This window comes from Malurus melanocephalus, unplaced genomic scaffold (genome assembly GCF_030028575.1).
Source record: "Malurus melanocephalus ecotype Western Australia unplaced genomic scaffold, MMel_1.1 scaffold_28, whole genome shotgun sequence".
Classification (NCBI taxonomy): Eukaryota; Metazoa; Chordata; class Aves; order Passeriformes; family Maluridae; genus Malurus; species Malurus melanocephalus.
Window position 1 is genome coordinate 3,757,899 of NW_026623260.1, and position 24,262 is coordinate 3,782,160.

The window sequence follows — 24,262 nt, forward strand, 5'->3', positions numbered from 1 at the left end:
GCGCTACACCGGTGCCCAGCCCTCCGCACAGCCGGGGGAGCCGGTCCGCTCGCTGCCGGGGCAGCCTGCCCGCGGCTCGGCGCCAGGCACAGCCCCTCGCCGCCTCCGCTCGGCGCCTCACCGCAGGCACCCCCCGAAACTTTCCCCGGCAGCCTGCGCACGCTCTCGCTGCCCGCCGGGGGAAAGCGTGCTCTCTCTCGCTCCCTCCGTGCAGCGGGCAGGGGAGGCGGGCGGCTGCCTCTCTCCTGCCTCCCTCCTCCCGCCCGCCCGCCGAAGCCTCGCCGAGGCTCCCGCATTGCACCGCCGCGCCGAGCCGAGCGCGGGGCTCGGGCTGCCCGCCCGCCCCGCCGGCGCCCCCGAATGAGCGGAATGAGCGCCGGCGAGGCGAAGGAGTATCTGGCCCGCAGGGAGATCCCGCAGCTTTTCGAGGTAGGCGAGGCGCAGCGGGGAGGCGTTTTCCGCCCCGTCGGGGGATGCTCCGCGCCGGGACCCCGCGGCGGGCAGGGCTGAAGGTGGCTGGAAGGACAGAGCGGCCGGAGGCTGCGGCCGGCGGAGCTTGCGCGGGGAGCGGCGCGGCGGAGCGGCCCCAGCCCGGGCCGGTGGGCGCTGGCGGAGCGGGGCCGGGGCAGCGCTGCCCGCACCCACCTGCGGAGCCCCCGCGGCCGCGCCCCTCCGCCCCTGCGGCCGCGCCGCCCGCCCTCCGCCGCCACCGGAGAGAGCCAACTTGGGTGTCCGCAGGGCAGAGCGGCGCCGGGGAAAGCGAGCCAGGGGCATCTTTGGCGGTCGGGGGGAAGGAAAAAGCCACAACTATTTAGCGAGGTTTTGGTTAGCTTCCTACAAGTTACCTGCTGCTAATGGCTGATAATTATTTCGCCGTGCAATGTAGAATTTTTCCCCCACCCGGATCAGACATCCTGCCATCTGTATATAAAACACACACATATGTATTTTCCCTTTTCTGTGCTGAAGCTAGACATTTTTCTATATATTTGAAAATTGCAGGACACAGACCGTGCTAATGTTTTAATTACACAGTTAGAATGTGAATGGTTTAGCAAGAGATGTAGACAAAACTGGTTTTCTCTAGAGGCTCAAAGCTTGAGCTAGTGATTTTTAAAAATTGGTGCATATCTTCTGCAAAAATACACCATTAGTTGCTGTGATCATTTAAGTAGTATCGTAAGGGCACAGATGCATAGAAATTATATCCTATTTTATAAGCTTAAATATRTGTAAATACCAATTCCTGTATAAACTGTGGATAACAGAGCAAATCCTCAATTGGAGCTGTTTATGCTTACTACTAATACCAACTRTGACCCTCAAGTTTACTCACACAAAAATTAGGAAAAGCACAAAGAACAGAAATCATCCTGGAAGACATGTATTGTTTAGGGCCAGTTGGATGCAGCAGTCTTGTGGAGAGGTGAGATGATGACTGATGTATCACTTTGTCAAGGAAATGTGTCAGAAGAGGGCCTGGCAGTCCTTCCTTCACACTCCCCACAATGCTCGTGAGCATGATGAGTGAAGAATTAATACTGTAGAGAGGGGCTGTCTTATGGCTTGAAATTTGTGATCAATTAAATCAGGAAGCATCTATGAATTTTGGGGATTGTGGGGGTTTTTTTCCCTACTACTAACCAAGATGATATTTGAGTATTTCTCATGATTTTTAAAAGTCCTTTTTTCATTGCTTGTGTAAGTGTTGACAAGAATAAGGAGAAGATAGTTCTGGCTGCACTGATCTTTAAGGAAATAATACATTTTAGTGSTATCAAAGACTACATAGAATATATAAATTTTGGGGCTCTCTAGCTTGCACATTGCTCTGTGTGTACTTGCCAGTGATAGTTGTAAGAAAAATGTAGAGATGTTTTTTGCTATTTTTGGTTTTTATTTTAGTGCAAACAGACGACTATAAAGATATAGCCATGAGCTTCCTTTCTGAGTAATTTTTATGACGTTGGCAAACCAAAATCGTTTGATTTTTTGCAGGCCTCACTTTTATGCATTGGCTTGAAATAGAGTCTGAATATCAAGGAATGTGGTGTTTCTCTGTGCAAAATAAAAGGCAAGGTAAAGGTGCTTGCTTTTTCCTGGCATCTGTCATCATAGAGTGTAATTTTGATCTTACATTTCAGAGTCTGTTGAATGGATTAATGTGTTACAAACCTGATGACCCAATTGAATATTTGGAAAGCTGTTTGCAGAAAGTAAAAGAGCTTGGAGGGCCAGAAAAAGTGAAATGGGACACTTTTGTCAGCCCAGAAAAGAAGACCCTGCCTCCACTCAATGGAGGACAATCCCGGAGGTCTTTTTTCAGGAATGGTAATGTATTAAATTTAAAAATTATCCTACTTCTTCAGTTGTGTGTGGTTTTACATCCACCACTGAATTACTTTATAAACACTTCTATAGCAGATCATTCCTAATTTCTGATTTTCTGTAGGCAAGGGAGTCAAGAATTCTGTTTCCTTGCTTTTTGGCATTTGTTTTTCTTCTCCCGTAATGGATGCTAGGCAGGAGAGAAAATTGTTATCACTTTCCAGCCAAACGATGGATGTTTGCTGTGTAAATGTTTAACACATCAATGGAGCGATTTTTTGTATCCTACCTAAAATGCTTGTAATGATAGGGGCAGATTTGACTCAGTGAACCTGGCTTGTGTTTTCAACTGGTCCTTATGGATTATTTACATACCAACTTAGTGCAGTTAYTACACTATGTGGTTTTTCTAGTTTACATTGGAGCTATATGCTAATTTACTAAATGCAATGTAAATTATAAATTCTTAGAAAAAGGTGCATCTCATTAAATCTAAGCAGATGTCATACCAAGACCTGTAATTTTTTTATTTGTAATGCTAACAAAGAGTAATTAGCTCATCTTTCAGTTGCCATAGTTATTTTTCCTTGCCATCCAACATTTCATTAAACTAATCAGCAAGAACACTGTCTCTATCTGTGTGTACAACATGTATCATTGAAGGAGTCCTGCCTAATAGTAGAGGTTATCTGCACAATATAAAGCTTTTCTTCTCAGAAGCCACTGGTGAGCTCTGAGTGCTGTGGGCAGATGTTCACAGCAAACCTGATGTGCTTGCAAAGAAAAGCCAGAGAAAACTGACTCTGACTGGTTGGGATTTTAGAAATCCGTTAAATAAAGGCAAAAAAAAATATTTAATATAGCAACAGCAAACACATAATGTACAATTATGAGATATTTCTGCTTTATGTATGATACTTATTTAAATCTGTGTACAGACCACGTTTTGAGTYTCCTCTCTATTTCCACAATTCCCAGATTATCTTACTATTTTACAGTGATGCCTGATAACTCTAACTTCCCATACCGCCGCTATGACAGACTGCCTCCGATCCAACAGTTTTCCATAGAAAGTGACACCGACCTCTCTGAGACTGCTGAGCTGATTGAGGAGTACGATGTGTTTGATCCTGCAAGACCTCGACCAAAAATTATCCTTGTCATAGGTATGAAGGCAGTCATTCTGACAAGGTTTTATCTCTGCTACTTTGCCTTTTGATTTGTACTGCTTTGAATTGAATTGAATGCTCATACGAATTTAAATACAATTCTTCCATCTGCCAGAGCAAGTGGTGCAGGCCAATTAAAGGGGTGCAATTGTTAGTGCTGGGGATAAAGCATCCCAACTGTAAGAATTTTAGRGGTTGCAGTGAGCACCTGCACTTGTGTTCTGTAGACTGGCTGCCTCTCAGCAGCTGGAGAGCTCATGGTCTGCATRTGGAGCACATCTGCTGGTTGGATTTCATCTTAACTAAACCTGCCTCATGCATTCCAAGGCAGYAGCACCATGCGAACCAAAGTGCTCTTCCAAAGCATGCTTGGGATTGAACTAAAACATGTTGTAGACATCAACTCATAGCTGATCACAAAAAAATGGTATTTAAAATACTGTGTAAGCCAGCTCAAAAAGCTGATGGGAACTGCCCTCTATATTTAGACCCTTGTCAAATCATTGGTCTAGCTGGAGTGAGAATACACTGTCACAAGTTCATTGCATTGATAAATTAATCCTGAGGTCCATTTGGCAAATGAATCCTRTTCCAGCTTCACAGAGAGTATGCACTCAGTTCACGTTAGTTAATTGTTCTCTCCCAAAATTCTGTCTTGCGAGCTGTTTAGTGTCCTTTCTAAGCAACTCATACTTTCTAGCCTCAGACAAGCATAGGTTATTGAAAAAGAGCTGCAGTTGAAGTGTAAATCAATACTTTATTCTGTTCTTGAATTTAAGTTTTTGCATTGGTTTCCTTATTATCTGGATAGTTGTCTTYAGAAATTTTACCACCAGGCCTAATTCTCTGATTCTCTGGATGGTTTAAAGAGTTACAGCACAGGTGCCAGGTGATGGAGAATTACATTTTTAGTCTATAAAACTTTATTCGTATTAAAGACAGATACTACTTGCATAACAGAGAATGGTATGTAGTATAGTAAAAGGGAACAGAAATRTCTTTCTGTACTACAGAGTGGAATCTCTCGGAACAGCATGTCCTCTAAGCTCTGCATCCAGCAGCTCTCAGAAAKAAGATAGTAAAATAGATTGAAACCAGAAGATAAGGCATTTTTTAAGGTATCTGTGGTATGCCAAAGCAATTGCTCAAGGCATTTGAATTTTATTAATCTTTTGTTTCAGAATTATAGTTTTCAGTATGCAAATCTCTGTGTGTGTTGCTGAAATGTGAAGATTGCAATTAGATGGAGAAATAACACATACGTTTCTTTCATCTTAATTAATTAGCTACCCTGCCTTTTCATAAAGGAGAATAACTGGCTCCTTTTCAGTGACCACAGAGAGCTCTTAATGCATTGAAATCCATGTAGCTCAATTGCAGTAGAGTGATGAATGAAGGTTTGATTTAGGTGAGATAAAGAGAGATTGGCTTTCACCTCTGCAACTGAGTGCAGATGTATTTGAAGTGAAATCCTTGAGCACCAGCGTGTAGTGAACAGACCACRGATTTTACAGAGCTTTTCTTTTCTCCCATTTATATAGGGAACATTGTAAACATTCCATAAAGGCTATTTCAGGTTTATAGTCCCACTGAGTTTCTCTGAATCTATTACAGTGTGATCTGATAGAAACACAATACTATATGTAGCTTAGCAGCTATTGTCCGTTTTTGTAGTGCATGAAGACAATTTCTCCCAAATTCAACTTTCTATTGAGAAAGCACAAAAAAACCCACATATTGGAAAGAGTAACTGAATAAAAGAGACAAAATGAATAAAAGTATACTCTTCATTTCAAGAGAGACTGCACACAGAAAAATGTATTGCATATTTTCAGTTTGCATAAAATGCCAAAAGAAAAAACAGTTAAGCAATGTTTTTGTGTCTAATTAGTGATAACTGATGTGTGTCTGATTAGTGATAATCATCCTGCCTTGCTGAGGTGGTACTGGTCCCAGTCTCTGTTAGGGATTGAAATGAAGCTAAAGACCTGTCTTCTGCTTCGCATATTCGGTGAACTTTTCTTTATTAATGCATTAGCCCAAGATCTTTTTAATGCTTCCATAAAGGTTTTTACAACTTCTTTGCTTTACGAAATCTATCATCCTTATAACGAACTGGGTAGCTCCAGGGCTAAAGAGAACTCACTTGTAAAGGTGGGGGCTTTGTTCTTTTTCTGGGTTTGAAGAAAAGACCTCTGGTGAAAGACAAAGTTGTAAAGGTGTGTAGTGAGTATRTGACTGGATTTTGGAAAAATCTAATGGAACCAGCCAGGATGGCACACATCTGAATCACTGGAAAAATCAAGTTTCTAAAGTATTATAACGCTGGTAAACGAGATTGTGTTTAAAAATGTGCTTGCTAATATTCTTTAAAGAAACACATTTTTACTGTGGATACAGCTTGAATTTAGAGATCTTAAAGTATTAATTAACTGGTGTCATTAGAACCTTAGATCAGTATGTTTTTAAGCTGCACTTTCTTAAAAATATTGCTTAATATTTCAAGAATACACTTTCCTTTTGTGTTCAGTGTTTAAAGGCTAGATCAAATACAGTGGTATCAGCAGGCAGCTGCCCACTGATTTGTTAAATCAAATGCRCATTTAGATTTTAAAATCAAAAGTATTTTTGGAGACGTCATTATTAGATGAATTTATTCTGAATTTACAATAATAAAAGTAAATTAGGAACTTTGAGTATCCACTGACAAAATTAGATTAGAACAACTGCTTTAGTAACACTTTTTGGGTTTCAATCTTTACTCGAAACCTGTTAACAAATGTAATTCTAGATKCAACAAGTGCTCTGTAGTCTAGACATCTTCTAGAAATATGTAAAATGAACATACTTTTCTTGAATAAAGTATCTCAGAATAAGTGAAGAGACCAAAAAMCAAAAGTGATTTGATTTTCCTTTCTTGTGAACAGTTTGTCAATGTGATTTATCTAAGAGTCAGGAATGGATACATAGTTCAATAAATTATGATCTGCTGTGGGAAGTAATTTTGTCCTATCACTTTTCTCTTGTTTTATTACCTGAATGTTTGTCCTCAGATTCTAAACGGATAATCCCAGCTTAATATAAAGGATGTGTTTGGATTAGTAAAAATAAAATTTGTGAGAAGCTTATGAATATRAACCAAATACTTCATTAGCTATTTTCTGATTGCAATTCCAATTGAAGGAACAKAAATGCTGAGCTACACTAATTTTTTTTTCTGCTCTTCTTTAGTGACAAGGCAAACAGGAGTGTGAAGTCTATCTATTTGTTTCAAGCAGGGATTTTTGGCTATTTTGTCCTTTTACAGACTGATCTTTTATCAAGTATCAGTTCTGGTTTTCTGGCAGCTTTTGTATCTCTGTTGGAGCACCAGCGCTGTTTTCCTTGTTTCCAATTCWTCTGTTTGTAATTTTCTGCACTTTATCTATATCTATTTTGCATTTTTATTGTTGCTGGRGTGCAACATAGTCTGTTTCAAACTTGTAAGGTTTGGTGAAATGCATTTGCAGTGGGGAAGGCTGAGCATGAAAGAGAGCAGGGGGAACTGGAGCAGAAGTGCTTTAGAGCCACTTCAGTGGAGAAGATGATTCCCTCTATATCAGATACTTGCATACCTACAAAAGGGGAACATTCTTTATTTTAACAAAGAGGACAGCTAAGTTGTCTATGAAAGAAAGAGTTCAAGCTGAAAAAACTAAGCCCTGGAATTACTGAAATGGAAGAATAGCTGTAGAACCTAACACAGTCTGCTGAAAGAAGAGAGAAACTTATGTCTTTTGTCTTTTTATAACAGAAACAGCAAGTGAGCTGAATGAGAGAAAATTATTGTTCAATTGTGATCCTACTGTATAAGATAAAATRCAGTTTTTCTTTCGTTTTTTTACTTGTGTGTTTTCTGAACATCTGTAGGTGTGCTGTCTAGCTGGATGTTATAGATAAATGCTTGTAGAAACATCATTTAAACAATTGATAATGATAAAACCTTTTTTTCCCCCAAGGGTATAACTAAACTGTGGGCAGGATATGGGGACATGATAACAATAGGAACATTTCTCTGTGCCCTCTCTTGAAAATGCTCCTGCCCTGAGTTCCAAAGGTGCAGCATCAGCATCGCAGTGTGGGGRCACAGAGAGCTCTAAGTGACTGCTGGTGACACTGAAAGTTCTGTGACAGTGATATTGGGSCACAGGCTGGAACCTGGTTACACAGAGAGTGCCCTAAGCACACATGTACAAATATTGTAAAGCTTATCCTGCAGCCAGAACTGTATTGATCATAAAAATGCTTAAAAGCTATTATGGGAACAATACAGATAATATAAAAAGAGTTACAGGATTACTAACAAGAAGCTCAATGCATCCGTATTTACTTTCATTGCATTGCTGCATTTTTTAAAGTTCATATAAAAGGTRTATTTTTAATAAATCTTAATTCTTTGTCTGTTGAAACAAAATTCAGTGTTCTCACACAGAATTCCCCAACCTATAGCTATTTAGGATTGGGAACTATTATCAAAACATTTGGTTTGACTTTGCTTTGTTATACTGTTCAGTACGATAYACTTTTCTATACATCAACATTGATTTTTATCAAAACAATTCCCTGGTTTACATATTGGATTCCAGATTCTCTGTTCATCACATCATAACACGTYCTTTTGTTCAGACAAGGGCTGATTGTTTCACATGCATTCTTGCTGCTGCTGTCCAGCTGACCTTCCCTGCAGCTTTCTCTGCTATGTAATGTAGCTGTTTTCTGTGATTTTGRTGCCCGTTCAGCCTGTGCTATATATATTGAAGGGTCTCTTTATTCTTCAAGTTGTCCAGCAAGCTGAACCTAATTTCTTCTCTGTCAGATACTTCAAGCATCAATACCAGAAGCTGGTATTGCATGGTTCAATAAAAGTCCTTGTACCAAATCACTATGGAAACATCCTCAATGATTATTTAATATTTTTTTTTTGTATTTTAAAATCAAGAAACCCTCAGAAGCTCTTGCAAGCATGTTTAGGAGCAGATTTTATTAGTTCCATTTCTTTACTAGTCCACTGATTTAATTGGTGTATCTAACCAAGTATGATTCTTTCTGACATGAATGCACCTCAGACTATCTGGCTCTGTCGCTGGATCCTGAGAGTTCAAGAAGGGAACAGTTCATTTGTCTGTTCCTTTACTATGGATCAAGAAAAACTCCATTCCAGGAACAGATTTAAAATTAGGTCAAACTTTGAAGAGTACTCTTTTTTTTTTATTTTACATGTGGATTTATATTCTTTTTTTAAAATTTCATTTTACAAACTGTTATATTTATGATTCAATAGATCTGACACATTTCTAGTGGCTGGTAACAGGTCATGCAGTTGCAAGATTTACTCTGATACTGCTTGGAAAATTGGTGACAATAGCAAGGATTTCATGTGTGATCTGATGAAAGGTTAATTTAACATTTTGCTTGTAATTCACACTAGGTGGCCCAGGAAGTGGTAAAGGAACACAGAGTTTGAAAATAGCAGAACGTTATGGATTCAAATACATATCAGTTGGTGAATTGTTAAGGAAGAAGATCCACAGCACAAGCAGCAATAGAAAATGGAGCCTCATTGCCAAAATAATTACTACTGGAGAACTGGCCCCTCAGGTACAGCACTTCCTATGTTAATATTTCCTTTAAAGGCTTTGTACATGCTGTATTACTATGCACTATCAAGAAACTTCCTTCACAATGTTAAATAACTAACTTCTTTTCTCTGTGAAAGGAAACAACCATAACTGAGATAAAGCAGAAATTAATGCAGATCCCTGATGAAGAGGGGATAGTGATTGATGGATTTCCCAGAGATGTTGCCCAGGCAATCTCCTTTGAGGACCAAGTAAGAGACTGTTTTTATTCTTAAAATAACTTACATATCTCTGCAACAATTATGCTTGTTGAAATMATCAGTCAGATTCCAAGGAAGAGCATTGCTCTTTAAATCTTTGCAAGTACGTAATTACAGATTGACAAAAGATTTATGTTACTTTATGTCTTGTCATCTGAAAACAGACTGTTTTGTAGAAAGACATGATAATATAACCAATAGGCCAAGCCTCTTGTTTCGTAATGAAAGTCCTCTCAAGGTGAAGAAGAAAACATGAAATCTAACAGTGAATGTTTTCTGTATCTTAGTGATTTAGAATGTGGGAAAACATTATATTTCTGTATCTATTTGTTCAATAGATTTGTTCTCCTTTAAGAGAAGCATACTTAAAGCAATGCATGTCTTCGCAATGCTTTTAATATCAAATTTATTACAGTGCTTTGAAATGAAGAAAAAAAAAGTCGAAACTGCCCATGCTTTGCACATTTTTGTAAACCAGAAAGTATRCTCTTTTTTTCAAAAAATTAGGTCATTTTGGTTGTTCTAAACTACAGTTCTTAGGTTTAGTCAGCTAAAACTGTATTCCTGAGTTTCCTATTGACAAGTTTTCATGTGTGTATTTTAAACTAATCTAAAAATACTTGAATTCAGTGGAAAAACAAACAGCTGATGTCATTTTCTGATCAAGTGCTGCTAACATAACAGTTATGGTCACAAGAAGAGGTTGCAGTTTCAGAGCTGAATTCTTAGAGTGCCTTCATGCAGAGTGTTTCAAAGTCCTTTATAAATGCTGGTGTACTGCTGTTTCTGTACTTCGATTTCTAAGTGGCATTACCGAGGCAGAAGTAACAAAACAAAGCAKCTAATGAGGCATTTCATTAGTGTGCTTTTATAAGGTATTATTCTGGGCAAAATTTAGAAGACTGAATTGAGGAAATTAAAGGAAACAGACAAAATAGTTATTACAGGAAATAGCAATGACTGCCAGCTATATCTCCTTATAATTAACAAAAGAGAAGATTGATTATTTTGGAAGTGAAACAGCAGAAATGTAGACTTAAAGATCATTTCCTTGATCCTAATYATTTTGTCCAATGTGTTAGTGTGACTTAAGTGCATTTTTTGGTGGCATAATTTAGTGCTGATGTCGTTTTCAATGAAAGAAAGGGGGATATGAAACTGAAGGCAGGAATTAAGTTRTCCTAGGCTCAGATTCTCTTTCTACTTAGGAAAAGCATTTAAACAACACTTGAGTATATTCAGAGAGTTCCTTCATTTTCAGTCTATTGAGATTTGCTAAACCATACTTCCTCTATTCCTGATCCTGCCTGAAAGATAGATCACCACCTAAGTCAGGAGTACTTTGTATAGGGACACCTTTCATTCAGTGTATCTGTTCTAGAAAAATATGGGAAAGAAGGAATCACAGACCTTTTATAGGAGTGTAGGCTGTCTGTTTGGGCTCTCCCATTTTCATCTTTCTTTCATCTGACCTGTAAAATGAACTTATATAAGGCTACGGAAATAAATGTACAAAAGATACACATATTTCAACATTCAGCATCCTATATCAACATCACCGGTAAGATATATTCAGTGGTTTATCATGGATTTACAAAGAAACAAAATATACTCCTTGTTCCTTTAAAATTCTCTTGTTCAGTAAGCCATAGTTCTGCTCACATTGGTAGGCAGGGTTTGTTTTCAGGAGGAGGGACTCTCAGCAGTCAGGTACTGATCATCTTTCACAGGATGACACTGCCACTCACCCCTGCCATGTCAGGTTATTTACATTAAGCATGAGAACATTTTCCAGGCACTCAGAGATTCCTCAATAGGAAGTGCAATTGAGTTGTGGAGAATTCAGTAATTAACTGTTGTGAAAATTTGTCTAGGTCTGCAATTAGAGATAGTAGGGGGTTTTCCACAGCTGAGAAATGTTACAGCTTTCTTTCTAGCAGTGTGTAGAAGAACGGAACAGAATTGTTCTCATTAGCCAAAAGTGACAAGGTGAGAAATAATTAGTTGAAATTTCARCAAGGAAAGTTTTAATTAAATAGTAAGATAATTTAAATGAGATCTATTAAGCAATAGGACATCCTTTGAAGAAAATGGTGAAATCCCACAAAATGCAGATAGTAAAATTGTACACAWGCCTTATTCTCACAGATATCCCCTGTAAAACTCTGAGATCTGTTGATTAAAAGTTCTGAATAAGAATTAATTCTTATTGCTATCACTAGTATTGTCATGAGCACTTATTCCTACAGATGGTCCCTTTGAGACCATTGTATGCTTATGTACCTGAAAACAGCAGAAAAATTTGCACTAAATGTACAAATTCTTTACCATTGTTTACAYAGAATATAGGTAGTATTGCCAAAAATAAACAGTGGGGAGTAGCAGAAAAGGAAAAGGAAAAGGACAACTGAGGTGCCTGGTTTTTCTTAAAAGCACATGTAAAATCTAGCTGTGCTTTGTTTGCAGTCTTCTTTAATGTAATAAATTATTTATACTAAATTAATTACTTCAGTCTCATGGTTCATATAGCTGTTACTAAGACTTGAAATGGAGCTTTCATAATCTCTTCATCTTGTGGAAAAATCAAATGGATGCTCTATGTCTGACCTGTCGTTACAGGACCTGTCCTGCAGAACATTCTATTACAGAAATACATCATGATAACGTCTGCTTGTTAAACTTCACTTGTAACTGCTCTTGGTACTAYCAGCACATTTTTATCCCTTTGACTAATCCAGAAGCTGAACTTTTCTCTGGGAAAAAATGTTATTTTTAGTAAACTAGTCAAAGCAAATCAACTTATGCTAACATTCCCATACATAGGTATAGCTAAAAGATGATGATTTCTTCCTTATTATGTTGCCAGACTCTCGTGTGGACAGTAAGTCCTCAACATGTTGCTAGGCAGAATTGTATTAAAACACGTTGCATCTCAGTGACTAAAGTGCCTAAAATAAAGCAATGTATCATTTGCAGCAYGCACAGTGTTTCTCTTTCTGCTCAGATCTAGAAACCAGAACTAACAAACACTGCTTCCATGCAATAATAATGCCAGTCTGGAATAAGTGCATTAGAAAGCACTTTACACATCACAGGAATTTTACATCAGAATTTAAGCTTTTCTCTCCTTCTTTTCCATTGAGTTTGTTAATAACACTGCGTGATCCTTAACTTTTGAGCAGGAAAAAAGGCCTTTAAGATGTTTTCAGATTTTCAGCAGTGCTTAYCAGCCAGCACCACGTTGGTCACTCTGGTCACTTACACCAACTTCATTTCTTAATGCTCAGCTACTCATTGCAGCCTTCTTGCAGCCTGGGAGAACTCAGCCATGAGCACTGCAGAATTCTTTATCTCAGTTTTCTTTGAACTTTTTATCCAAGTTGAAATAAGTCCTGTATTTTTCTCTTTGAAAATGGAKTTTAATAAGCAAATACTCCTTATTGGAAGTCTTGGATTGTTGCCAAGTCCTGACCCTCTCATCTCTTCATTCCAGAGGGCAGAGTCGATACCGCCAATACTTTTGATAGGGGTACTTTTAATAAAGCTATGAAGTTCCAGACAGTCGTAGTTGTGGGGAAAAAATGAAAACATRAATTTTAATGTCTTAAAATCAAGTAGGACTTCCAGTTCATATATTCCTTTTAAATATATGATAATTTCTGCTTTTTGCTCAGTTTGAAATTCTTCTGCATAGAAGTGCAGATTTAATATTGATGYGTTTAGCCTATCAGTTTGAGCCTAGGCATAAATCTACCCTAAAACACAAATTTGTAAGGGATCCATGATCTCGACTGAGTGCAAATAGCAGAAAGGTGTTTAGATTTCAAGGACACATTTGAAAATGCCAAGGAGAAAATGGTTTATTTACTATTAACTTGTCAGCTTGAAATTCAGCAAGTCACCTCCAGTCCCAGCATGCTGAAGCATGTTAAAAATCTTCCTTTCCTGCAATGCTGTAATGAAATGCCTCTGACTGATGTATTGAACTCCAATGGCTTGTGAAGAAAGTGCAGTTTGACTTTCTGTGTTATCTCCCACAAGGTTTTTATCCTTCCCGGGAGAAACAATTAACTGTATTTTACAGTTAATTTCAATTACTGCTATGGTTTGTTTTTTTCCCCACTGTCGGTCATTCATGTGTAACCTTCTTTTCTTGTTAGTATCAATAGAGTAACTACAGATGCARTTTGCTTAAAATATATTAATTATGATTTTTTAATGGTGAAATATAGAAGAAGTATTAGAATCAATGGATGTTCATTAATGAATATTTAATTGCTAGATAGAAGAGAAAAACTATTTTTGTAGAAATTATTTTTTTAAAAAMCTATATTATATGGCCTGGGTAACAAGACTGTATTTGAATAAAACTTAAATTTAAAGAATAAATAGAGGCAACAAATTTTATCTTGTTCTTTGTTTTAAGAGCCCTTGGGAATAYTCATAAATGCACTATACCTCAAATGAATAACTACTCATCTTGGCTGTAATTTGAGTTAATTTTTAAATCTCAGACATATTCCTTAGGGAAACTATTATGAGAATAATTGTGATAAAGTAGAACTGTGTAGGTGGCACAATACAGGATGGTGAGAAGAGCTGCCTCAGCCCTTTGACAGGCTGAGGACAGCAGCARCACTGTTCCTCCAGGACTGACACTCAGATGTCCAAKTTTGACCCAGGTGTTTGTGGCCAGRTGGTCTGACCRCCAAGSTCCTGCTYTGCAAAGAGCTGCTCCCWGAAATCCTGCTCTCCCCAGCCAAGAGTGTGGCCTCCAGAACAAGCAGGGAAATGAATGCAACTTTGTTGTGAGCCTTCTTGAGGGGAAAGGACCTGTTTGTTGCAATAGGTTTTGTTCTGGTAAAGCTATTTTTATTGTATCACGGCCAATGTGCCCTCCTTATTTCATCTCTCCCTAAACTTCTGCCTTCCTTCTCCCCAATCACTATTTCACTGATCCAGGTATGATCCCCTACTGATTATGTACTTGGTGATCTGTGGGAGGACTACCACATCAGCAGTCTGCTTTGATGGGGTTTCTCTTGTTCATCATGTTTTCCCTGTGAATTCTACACTGCTCTCTTAAAGCCAAGCCTGACCAGAAAGCCTGTGGAATGGTCTTACCRTTATCCTCTTCTCCCCTGGAAGCCTGAGCACTGTCCAAAGACAAGCAGGGTTCAGTTTTCTGCTGGGGAAAGGTGTCCAGTTTTCCCGGGCAAGGGCTCTTCTCTGCTCATCAGAGCAGCCAAAGGAGAGCTCATCCATTGCTGATCCTCAGTATGYTCTGAATTCAGAATGGATGGAAGTRCCTGCTGAGCAATTCTAGAGCAGAGGTCTGCTCAGAACTTTCTTTGTAYCACCAGCATTAGTGTTTACAGGTAGGGATTTTTATTAGTTTGCTGCCCGACACAGGTGAAAAGCTGAACCACTTCTCCCCAAAGACACCAGTCTGCCTAATTACATACTCCAGGCAATTTGCTGGAGACTTATTTCCTGGGCAGTATGAATATGGTTCAAAAGCAGCCACCAGAAAAAAATTCTATCAGCAGGATTCATTCTTTGACAACATGATGCACGATTTTGCATTTCTAAAACAGGAAAAAACTATGCAAACAGTCTAATAACCCAGCAAAGATGGAACTATAAAAAGCAAATAAGTAATTACGAGGGAGAGCACACATACAAAGGACATAAACCAGCTTGCTAGTAACCTTTACCAACAAGAATAAAATGCACTGTTAAATTAATGGCAATTGTTCATGAGCTGTCAGTTTTCTCGGGAGTATCTAGTAGAACATACCAGGAATTAAGAAACAGAGCATTTTCATCTTTTGCCTAATGAGGAATAATGAGAGAGTGTGTAATCATCTAATTTCTAGCAAACAACCACACTATTCTCGTTAACAGGAGGAGATGTACAAAATATCCCCAGAGGAAAGAGAGCATCTTGCCACTTATACTGCTTAATGTCAATAACACCATCAACTTGCATAGAATTACTCTCAATTTACTCCTAGTTTCAGTTTAGGAAGGAGATACAGACCCAAAGAGAGTAGGATTTACTTACTAGTAAATATTATTCTGAAAAATGAGAGGATGTACCCACCAGTTTTATTCTGAGTTGATGCCATATGCTCTTCATCTCATTTAAAATGAATAACCAGAAACCTGTCTGTTCCCATAGGCAAAGATTCTCCCTTCAGCTGAGTTCCWGTTAGTAAGTAGTCAAATTCACTTCCCTGAGCCCCACAGTCCTACCTCACATGCGTTGCTGGACATGAATAAAACCCTCTGTCTTAAGCACAGGATGTGTGTACTGTGGGAAATCAGCAAGAGGAAATCCAGCTCTTCTGTCTGTGTTGGTTCTGTATAACTTTTCTACAAGATGTGTCTCAGARCAAAACTTATTCCCTAGCTCTAAAACTCAACAACTCTTAGTAATGAGTTTGAAAAAAGGTTTCTTTCCAAATGAGTCATAAAACTCCTTTTCCTTTGTCAAAAAAAAAGTAATTTGTACTGATATTTACATAGGAGAATAGATATGTTTCTAGAGAAGTAATCCCAGATGTYCATATATTCACACTACCCTGTTGCATTCCAACTAAAAGTATTTATAAGCATGTCTTGCAGGCAGGTACTGTTGAGGTAAGTGGAAGGAGAGTKGTTCATGAAAACAGGAGTGAAATATCAATAGCATTTCAAGGATGTATCCTGAAGGTTGTAAATGCTTATTGGGGAAATAATAACATTAAGTGCTATTAAGTCTCTATGCTTATGCATACAGGAGAGATGTTACCCTTTTGTGCATCTTGTGTTTATTAAATGGTTTTCAGCTACTTTCTGATGATAAAGATTTGTATTCTGCAGGTAAAAGCTGAATTCGTAGAGATGTCACGTAATCAGATTCTGTTTTGTATTCCTATTTCAAATATGCTTGAATTACTTTTTATTTTACACTTCGAAAAATCTTTCAGACAATACCTCATTTGAAACTAGGCTTCTTGAACTGAGAATTTCAAARTATTGTTTTCATTGACATTTTACTTCTGTGAGTGAAATAAGTTTCAAATTAGAAAACCCACAACATCAGAAAAAAAGCTAGTCTTAGTACCTGGGATTCTGACAGTATGTTTTGTATTGTTGCTGTTGTAAAAAAAATAAGAACAGTACTCAGATCCTGTAGAGAGCTTTCCATTTTTAAAAGCAAAAGGAAATAAATAAACCTAATTAATGAATTGTCCAGCTGATACCTTGTTATTATCCTCATTTTAAAATTAAAAAAATAAAGAAAGAAATTGAATCCAGGGTGTGTTTCCCCATTTTCTTAAACAGTAAGTGACTTCTGCAGCCAGTGCAGTTTGTAGGAACTAAAAGCAGATGAGAACTTGCACACCTGATGCACCCATGRTGGAATTCAGATCCTTCCCTTCCTATGGGGCTGCCCTTACCCAGCCACCATTTCTTCAGAGAACTGAGATTGGTTGTGGTAAGCTGCACTCTCATGTTTGTGTGAGACAGAAGGAGACCCTCCTTTTCCTTCAGAGCTGATAATTTCATGAGTGAGTGAGTGTTTATTCTGAGTACCCTCTGTAGGATTTGAGTAGTGCACAAAAGCTCCAGTCCTGCACTTTAGGAGGTCTGGTACCACTTCACAGCCTGAGTAGGTGCCATCCTGAAGTCCTGAGCATTGAAAGTGAGGCCAGCTATGGCTTGGAGCATCTCAAGATTTCTTACCAACTTCCTGCCACTATTATTAGGATATGCAGGAATGGAAATACTAAATAAACTATATAAACTCCCCTTGTCATTTGCTTTACTAGATCCTGATTGCCAGTTGTAATTTCTGAGTCCCTGTGTAATGTATGCTAGGAAGCTTCAATCAGCTGGATATCCACAGAGTGACTTGAGTTGTCTCTGTGCTCAGTCTGCTGCAAGGTACCTCAGCCATTCCCTTTCATCAGACAGTGTTCCTTGACCTAACAGGCTTTGAAATCTGTAGAGTTTTKTCTTTCAGAATCTGTCTGTGCCATAATTTGGATTTTTTAGTACTGTATGCTTTTTGAACTCCCAAATTCCTCATTATTCTTCTATTACTAGTGAAGCAACCTTRATTTAACTGGGCTACTTTTAATAATGCCCATATTGCATGGAAATCTAACACAGAAACTTACTTTCTTAGTCTTTCATGTGAATAATTGCATGCCTTAAAGCCATTATGTGGTAGTAAAATTAACTTTCGTAATTAATTAATCCCATGAAAGGACAGAATAACTCTGTCTATTTACAATAGTCTGAAAAGGGAAGGGAAAGTTATTCTGGTTTTATTGACATAGAGGTACATGTGATAGAAGTGGGAGAGAGCTTCTCTCCCACTGGCAGTTATTTWAAAAAAACAGGTTATAAGGTTAATTGTTTCAAAATCTAATAGATACTCATAAATAATTACCAGAACAATTATCTTTGTAGTTTGTGTGCTCATGTCTCAARTCATCTACAATATGTGTAAAAAATAATTTGATTTTCTTTAAAATCCTACTTAATTTTCTGTAATGATAAAGAGGCCACCATCTTTCTTCCAAGTGCTGCTTTTCAGACTGTCCTTTATTTGGAAATGGCTCTGCTTTTTCACCACTTTCTGCTCCCTTGTTGCCATATACTACTGTCAGCGACCTCATTTGTAAAGGCTAATGACCATCACCTCAGGCCAGAGAAGCTGTAGTAGTTTCTTTTGTCTTGCTAAGAACATTTTTGTACTCAGACTGCCAGCAAAAAAAGGCCAGACCATATTTCATGTTGTATTCTCTCAAATGACACAAACCCAGCCTAGACGAGATTTTTTTTTTTAAACTTAGTTATTAATTTTCCACATTGTCCACATGGAAGTTTTGACTATTCAGTCTAAAATATGGTTATCTTTATGCAATTTAACATCTTTGGGTTAACATCTAGATAGAGAATCTTCAAAAGCTTAATTGGTTTGCTCTGGCCTGCAATAACAATATATTATGACAACTACATAGTTAACTTAAGTATATAAATCAGTTTTTTCCTTACACAGTAGTAGTTAGAATACATGTAGATATTTTAAGGATATTTGTGTATTGTTCAAATTTACATCGCATCAAGCTGAAGCTGAACAAAGACAAAATTATTCTGTAGATAGAAAACATTATGAGAAAAATGTGTGTTTAATATTCTTGAGCATCCACTATCATTTGCATTGTAACTAGATTATGTCATTTCTAGAATAGGAAGCCACTGTTTTTTACTAATATGAGTTAAAATTAAAGCATTAATGCACTTTTTTGTTCMGGTAAATAAAGACAGCAGAAATTACTTTGTTCTCATGTGCAAGAACAAATAAATCCTTTCTAATCTGTAATCARATAAAAACTTGAATGGTTTGTTTTTATCTTAAATGCTTCTTACAGAGAATTCTAATATGTTTTAAAGAACAGCACTAAGGTAGTGAAAACCTTAAGCAGAGGTAGATTTCTTTGCGGTGACCAGATGGAGGAAAGAACAAAATCAGATCTTATGAATAAAGTTAATTTACATTTGTAGCTGCATTTTAAAAATCCTGCAAATTCAGGTGTCTGAGAGACTTTAGGGTAAGAGGAAACAGTCTCAGACTGAATCAGGGGAGGTTTAGATTAAATATTAGGGAAAATTGCTTTATGGAAAGGATTGTCAAGCATTGGAACAGGGAAATGGTTGAGCCACCATCCCTGGAACTATTTAAAGATGTGTGGAGATGCTATGGCATCTGATTTTTTTTCATGGTATGTACTAAGTAGTAGTCATCTCCAAAAATTTCCTGTGAACATTTAGCAGTGTTCCTAAGAAAGTGAGTCTATCATTGCTCAAGCACCAGAGATATCTCTTATTTAAATATTTGATAGCAACTTATAAAGAAGATTTAACTGGGAAAGGGCTAGAGTTCAAAAATTTTTTCGTTATTTTATTGCCATAAGTCTTTACTTCCTGAACCATAGTGCAGGGATGGGTGTGACACATACCAGTGCTGACCACACAGACCAAAAACGATAAGGGAAATTAAAATTCTTTTAGCTGCTACACCCAACCTCTTTAAAAGTGCACTGAAGCTTTAGTGATATTTAGAGAAATAGAGAAAGTGTTATAAGAAACTGTGGCTCTTGGAAGAGGTCTGATTTYTCCTGGTCCTAGTCATCAGTTAGCTTCATAGTGGCTGCTGGATTTTAAATACCACCTTACTTTAAAAGTTTTCAGATGGAAACCGTACAACCATTTTCCTGTAGAGTATGAGATATTTATATTTTTCTCTTTCAAAAAATTTCACTAGGGGAGCTTTCTGTTAATGCAAATGATGATCATAGCCTAGAGAAGGTTTCTGCTGTGAGGTAAATTTTTTTCATTTAACTTTTTCCTTGCCTACCAGGTGAAACAAGTTGACCGACCTCCATGTAAAATCGACAAACACTGCTTAAGCCTACATGCTTCCCCTTAAAAAACAAGCAGAAAACTATTGACTATAAGTTCCAATGCATGCAAATATAGCATATCTGTGCCTCATATAATGGAATTGCTGAGCCCTGCCATGTGGAATAATCAGCTTAATCAAACTKCTTGCATTGCTCTTTCCACAGATCTGTACCCCAGATTTGGTGGTGTTTCTGGCATGTTCCAGTCAAAGGCTGAAAGAGAGGTTACTGAAGCGTGCAGAACAGCAAGGGAGACCTGATGATAACCTGAAAGCCACTCAGAGRAGACTAATGAATTTCAAACAGAATGCAGTCCCACTGGTCAAATATTTCCAGGAAAAAGGGCTGATCATCACAGTAAGTACTTCAGTAGATACCTCTGAAACCTTAATTGTTGTGGCTATACTTGACTTCTTATGCCTTTGGCTTYAAGACAGGCTAGACAAGTCAAATTCTGTTTTAGATTAATAGCATGGCTACTTACATGCTTAATGCAGACAATGAATTCACTGAGCAGTTGAATTATTGGCATGTTCTAAATTACAGACTCTGTCTGGTTGTAATGCCACAGAACTTGGAACCACATATGGTTTGAGAGCACAGATGGCCTGTGCTGTTCCTTTTGATAGCCTAAGTAACCTATGTAGGTCACGTTGGTATGGTCTCCTCACAGCAAGTGTGACTAATTCTGCTTGCTGGTCAGACTCCTGACAGGTCCAAGCATCCTTATTTGCAAAATCATCTATTGATTTTAGTAGCCTTAATGATGYACTTCAGCATCTTTCTGAATTTCAAAATGAAAATCCCATGAAATCATTACATTAACTTCTCCAGAGGGTATGTGTTCCGGTTTAGGATTTTGATTAATTCTGTTTTTAAGGGTAAGAGGATTAGGATTCTTTCAAGCTTTTCTTTWTTATTGACAAAGTTTGTATTTTGTGATGTTTCTCTAGCCTTTACAAGTGCTTCTGCTATAAAAAAACATACTTAGTTCGTCAGGAGAAATGTGCCTTTGTGCATAAAGCACATGGGGCGTCTGGATAGAATTGTATTTTTGTCATGGGACCTGCAGAACAGAAGATTTCTTTTTCTTATTGAGATTTCTTCTACTTTTTAATTCTGTTTCTTGAGAGTTCTAAAGATAATTTAAATTTCAATGTTCACCTTAGATATCCTCTTTTCTTTTTGAAGAAAGCAGATGTTTATGATGGGTATGGAAGTGACAACATGGCATATGAACATTAAATTACKCTACTAGAGCACAAAGGAAATAGCATCTACAGAAAATATTGCACTTATTCATGCTATTTCCCTGTGGAAGGAGGAAGAAAGGAAGAAAATAGCATTCATCCTGCTGCTTATAATGCTGAACCTAGAAGATACTGAAATACTATGCAGATGAGAGCAGGGTAAGAACTAGAACAGCATAAAATAGAATTAGAGTAGCCTAATTCCTACAGGAGTGACTCCTTGAGGCAAGGTCAGACAAGGTCAACATTGACTAGGAGGAAATAAAAAGATTTACATTTTTCTTAAATCCCTACCTGCACCTTGTCACTGCTATTCAGAGCTCTAAATCTCAGACATTTCTAGCCATCATCACAATTCTACTCAGGGGAAAGAGACCRGATCATTTGTCTTATGGAAAGTTATAATTTTAGAATCACAACTCTTATTTTATATATCTGCCTAATAAATACATCATTCCTTATCAATAATAGACCAAATGAGAAAAGAAAAATTCACTGAAATGTAACTRAATGTGATTTATAAGCAGACATTATATACATATATATAATTATAATCTGCCATTTGACACTTTATGAGCAAGAAATAAAAAGCTAAATTCCCAAAGAAGATTTTCATGCTTCAACCATTATTTCATACTRCTGTTAACATACTTTGGTTTATAGAATTAAAAGCCACATTCTTCATTTCAGATCTTATTCGCTAGGTTCCTTAGCTGTATGTCTTTCCCTTCACCTTTTTTTTTCACATGATCTTTGATAATTTTCTACAAAACAGGGTGTACTTGTTTGGTGTTCTGTATGCCTAATGTTCTCAGTGTGTGCATGGTGTACCTCCTCTCACAGTCTGATCCYGTTCTCTGTTTTTAAGGAGCGATGTTAGGCGCCCACCTACAGTACTTCTAAGAAATAGGGAGATACAACTTGGTCCTTTCTGAAAAACTCCCTCTTTGGAATAATGATTTGTAAAGTTCATTATAATTAACACAARTAAATAGCTGATATTTTCATGAACACACAGTCTGTGTTTAAAATTCATTTCAGCAATCTGTCAGTAGTTTAATAAATCAGAACCTGACTTAAATTTAGATTCAGAAGGTATCAAGACTATAATAACACAATATTGGACAGGGAGTATGTAAATAGATACATATGCTGCCATTTATTGTTTCAGTAACTTCTAACAAATATTAAAACATTAGGTATTGTTTACCCAGACAATAGCTAGCACACAGATTACTTGGTGGTGTTGGGGAGGTGTTAGTTAGATTAAATTATAAGAGGGGGAGCATGTAAGTACCCAGGTGACCTCAAGTGCTCTAATGTTTARCAGAGAACTTCAGTTCCAGACCAGATTTCCAAATCCCCAGTTTATGTGAACTGTAATCCACTGAAGGTAATGGTATTTTGTTGGAGATGAGATCATTGGGTTACAAAAATCTTTTGCTCAACAGTTGTTAAAGCTGCTCTCAGAGAGCATAGCTGTTTCTTGTAGAACATACCCCTTGGTCTAGACAGAAAAAAGTTTACAGAGCACATCATCATAGCAGTGGAAGTTTCTTGTACTGGAGGCAGGATTTGGTCCATTCTGCCTTATTGACAATGATTCTATATCATCTTAGAGCTGCAGTGTCAGCCTTCTTACGTTAATATGTCTGTATGCATTTAAAGGGCAAAAAACTGCTATGCTGAAACAAAAATATTAAACATTAGAAGAAGGGTCTGGTCCTTATTTAAACAGCCAGAACAGGACAGTATCCATTCCATTCCATGAAATGCGTATTTCTCTGATATCTTCATTGTTCCACTTGTCCTTTTAGGGAATTTACYATGCTTATGAAAACATTAAAATGACATTCAGATTAGTCAGAAGTAAGGAGAACCCAGAAAAAGTAGTTGAAGCTGGAAATGGATTTTGAGCACAAATTTAGACAAACAGTTGCGGGTGAAGGAAGTAGCTGTCTGCCCTCATAAGCATCAAACGAGCCTAATGGCTGTCAACTGTCACAGAAAAATTCCCCACGGAACTGTGTTACATAAATTTTTCTCTTGTTTTTGTTTAAAAAGGAGTTCTGCTATGGAACCTGCACATTGACATGGCCTTTATCCAAGGRCTATGACTTACCAAATGCTGGCAAAAATATTGGGAATAATTTATTTCTAAAGTTTCTGTGTTATCATACAACTGCCCAACTTGGGGTGTTTGTTTCAGTTTTTTATTTGTTTACTTCTGAATGCTGATCCTAAAAGACCTGCATTTACTCATTCTTTCTTTAATTTTGAACTGTTCCCGAAGAAATGTGGGTCCTGAAGTCCTTTTAGCAACTCTTAAGGTCTATTCAAATCTCATGGCTAGTAAACTATTATGGAAAGGCTTCATAGGAACCCACACCCTGCTTCCAGGTCCTAATGACACTAAGTGCCTAAAGGCACTGCAGGCATGTCTCCCAATCCAGAATCCAGCTCAGAGAATCTTCTCCTCAGCAGAGGAACTTGCATCTCTTTTGGCAGAACATGGGATAAGTAGATGCCTTTGTTTTCATAGTGCTGATACTTGCTCGCATCCATGCCGTTTTTGCATTAAAGAATCATTAAAAGGAAAATTTGAAAAATCCCACTCCTCCTTCCCTGAAGTGATGCTAGGAATAGGGACTGTTAGCCACCACCTCCCCCGTGTGCTCTCACTCCCTGCTGCAGGCTCAGAATCTCATTTACGTGCCATCTGATGCCTGGATCTTGCGTCCTTGGCTGCAAAGTGATACCRACTTGGCAGGAATGGTTTCCCTCAAATGGAGCCTCATTGGTGTCTGAGCATGGCCTTCACCCCACAGCTCATGGATGTGGATTTGAACTTGCTTTGTGTTCTGGGGGGTACTGAGMTGAGATTTCCTGTTGATTGGCCCAATGCCACCAAAATATTTTCAGATGCCTCAGTTGTTTTAAAAATACAGCAGCCATAAAGCAAAGCCTTTTAGGAGCATTAGATGTGTTTTTAACCTGACTACTACACAGGATCTTCAGGGTACTTCTGGCTTCTTGGGCAGAAAGAAAAGCTRTCTCCTGTAGAACTGCTGAACTAGAGAAATTTTATGCATTTTCTAATCATTTTAGGTTTTACACTGCATCTTAAYACTACCAGTTCTCTCACTGTTTTGTGAGATTCTGAAGAACATACGA

The 24,262-nt window shown here is 37.9% G+C and overlaps 1 protein-coding gene across 1 annotated transcript in view; it reads left to right on the forward strand.

Annotated features, from left to right (window-relative positions):
• Positions 1 to 345: 345 nt before the first annotated feature.
• AK5 (adenylate kinase 5) overlaps positions 346 to 24,262 on the forward strand; it is a 79,506-nt gene continuing 55,589 nt past the window's right edge. Inside the window, exons 1-6 of the mRNA XM_057363567.1 lie at positions 346 to 429; positions 2,145 to 2,331; positions 3,327 to 3,494; positions 8,965 to 9,134; positions 9,253 to 9,366; positions 20,004 to 20,195. Coding sequence (XP_057219550.1) covers positions 361 to 429; positions 2,145 to 2,331; positions 3,327 to 3,494; positions 8,965 to 9,134; positions 9,253 to 9,366; positions 20,004 to 20,195 — 900 coding nt within the window. The 5' untranslated portion in view covers positions 346 to 360. The remainder of the gene's footprint in view (positions 430 to 2,144; positions 2,332 to 3,326; positions 3,495 to 8,964; positions 9,135 to 9,252; positions 9,367 to 20,003; positions 20,196 to 24,262) is intronic.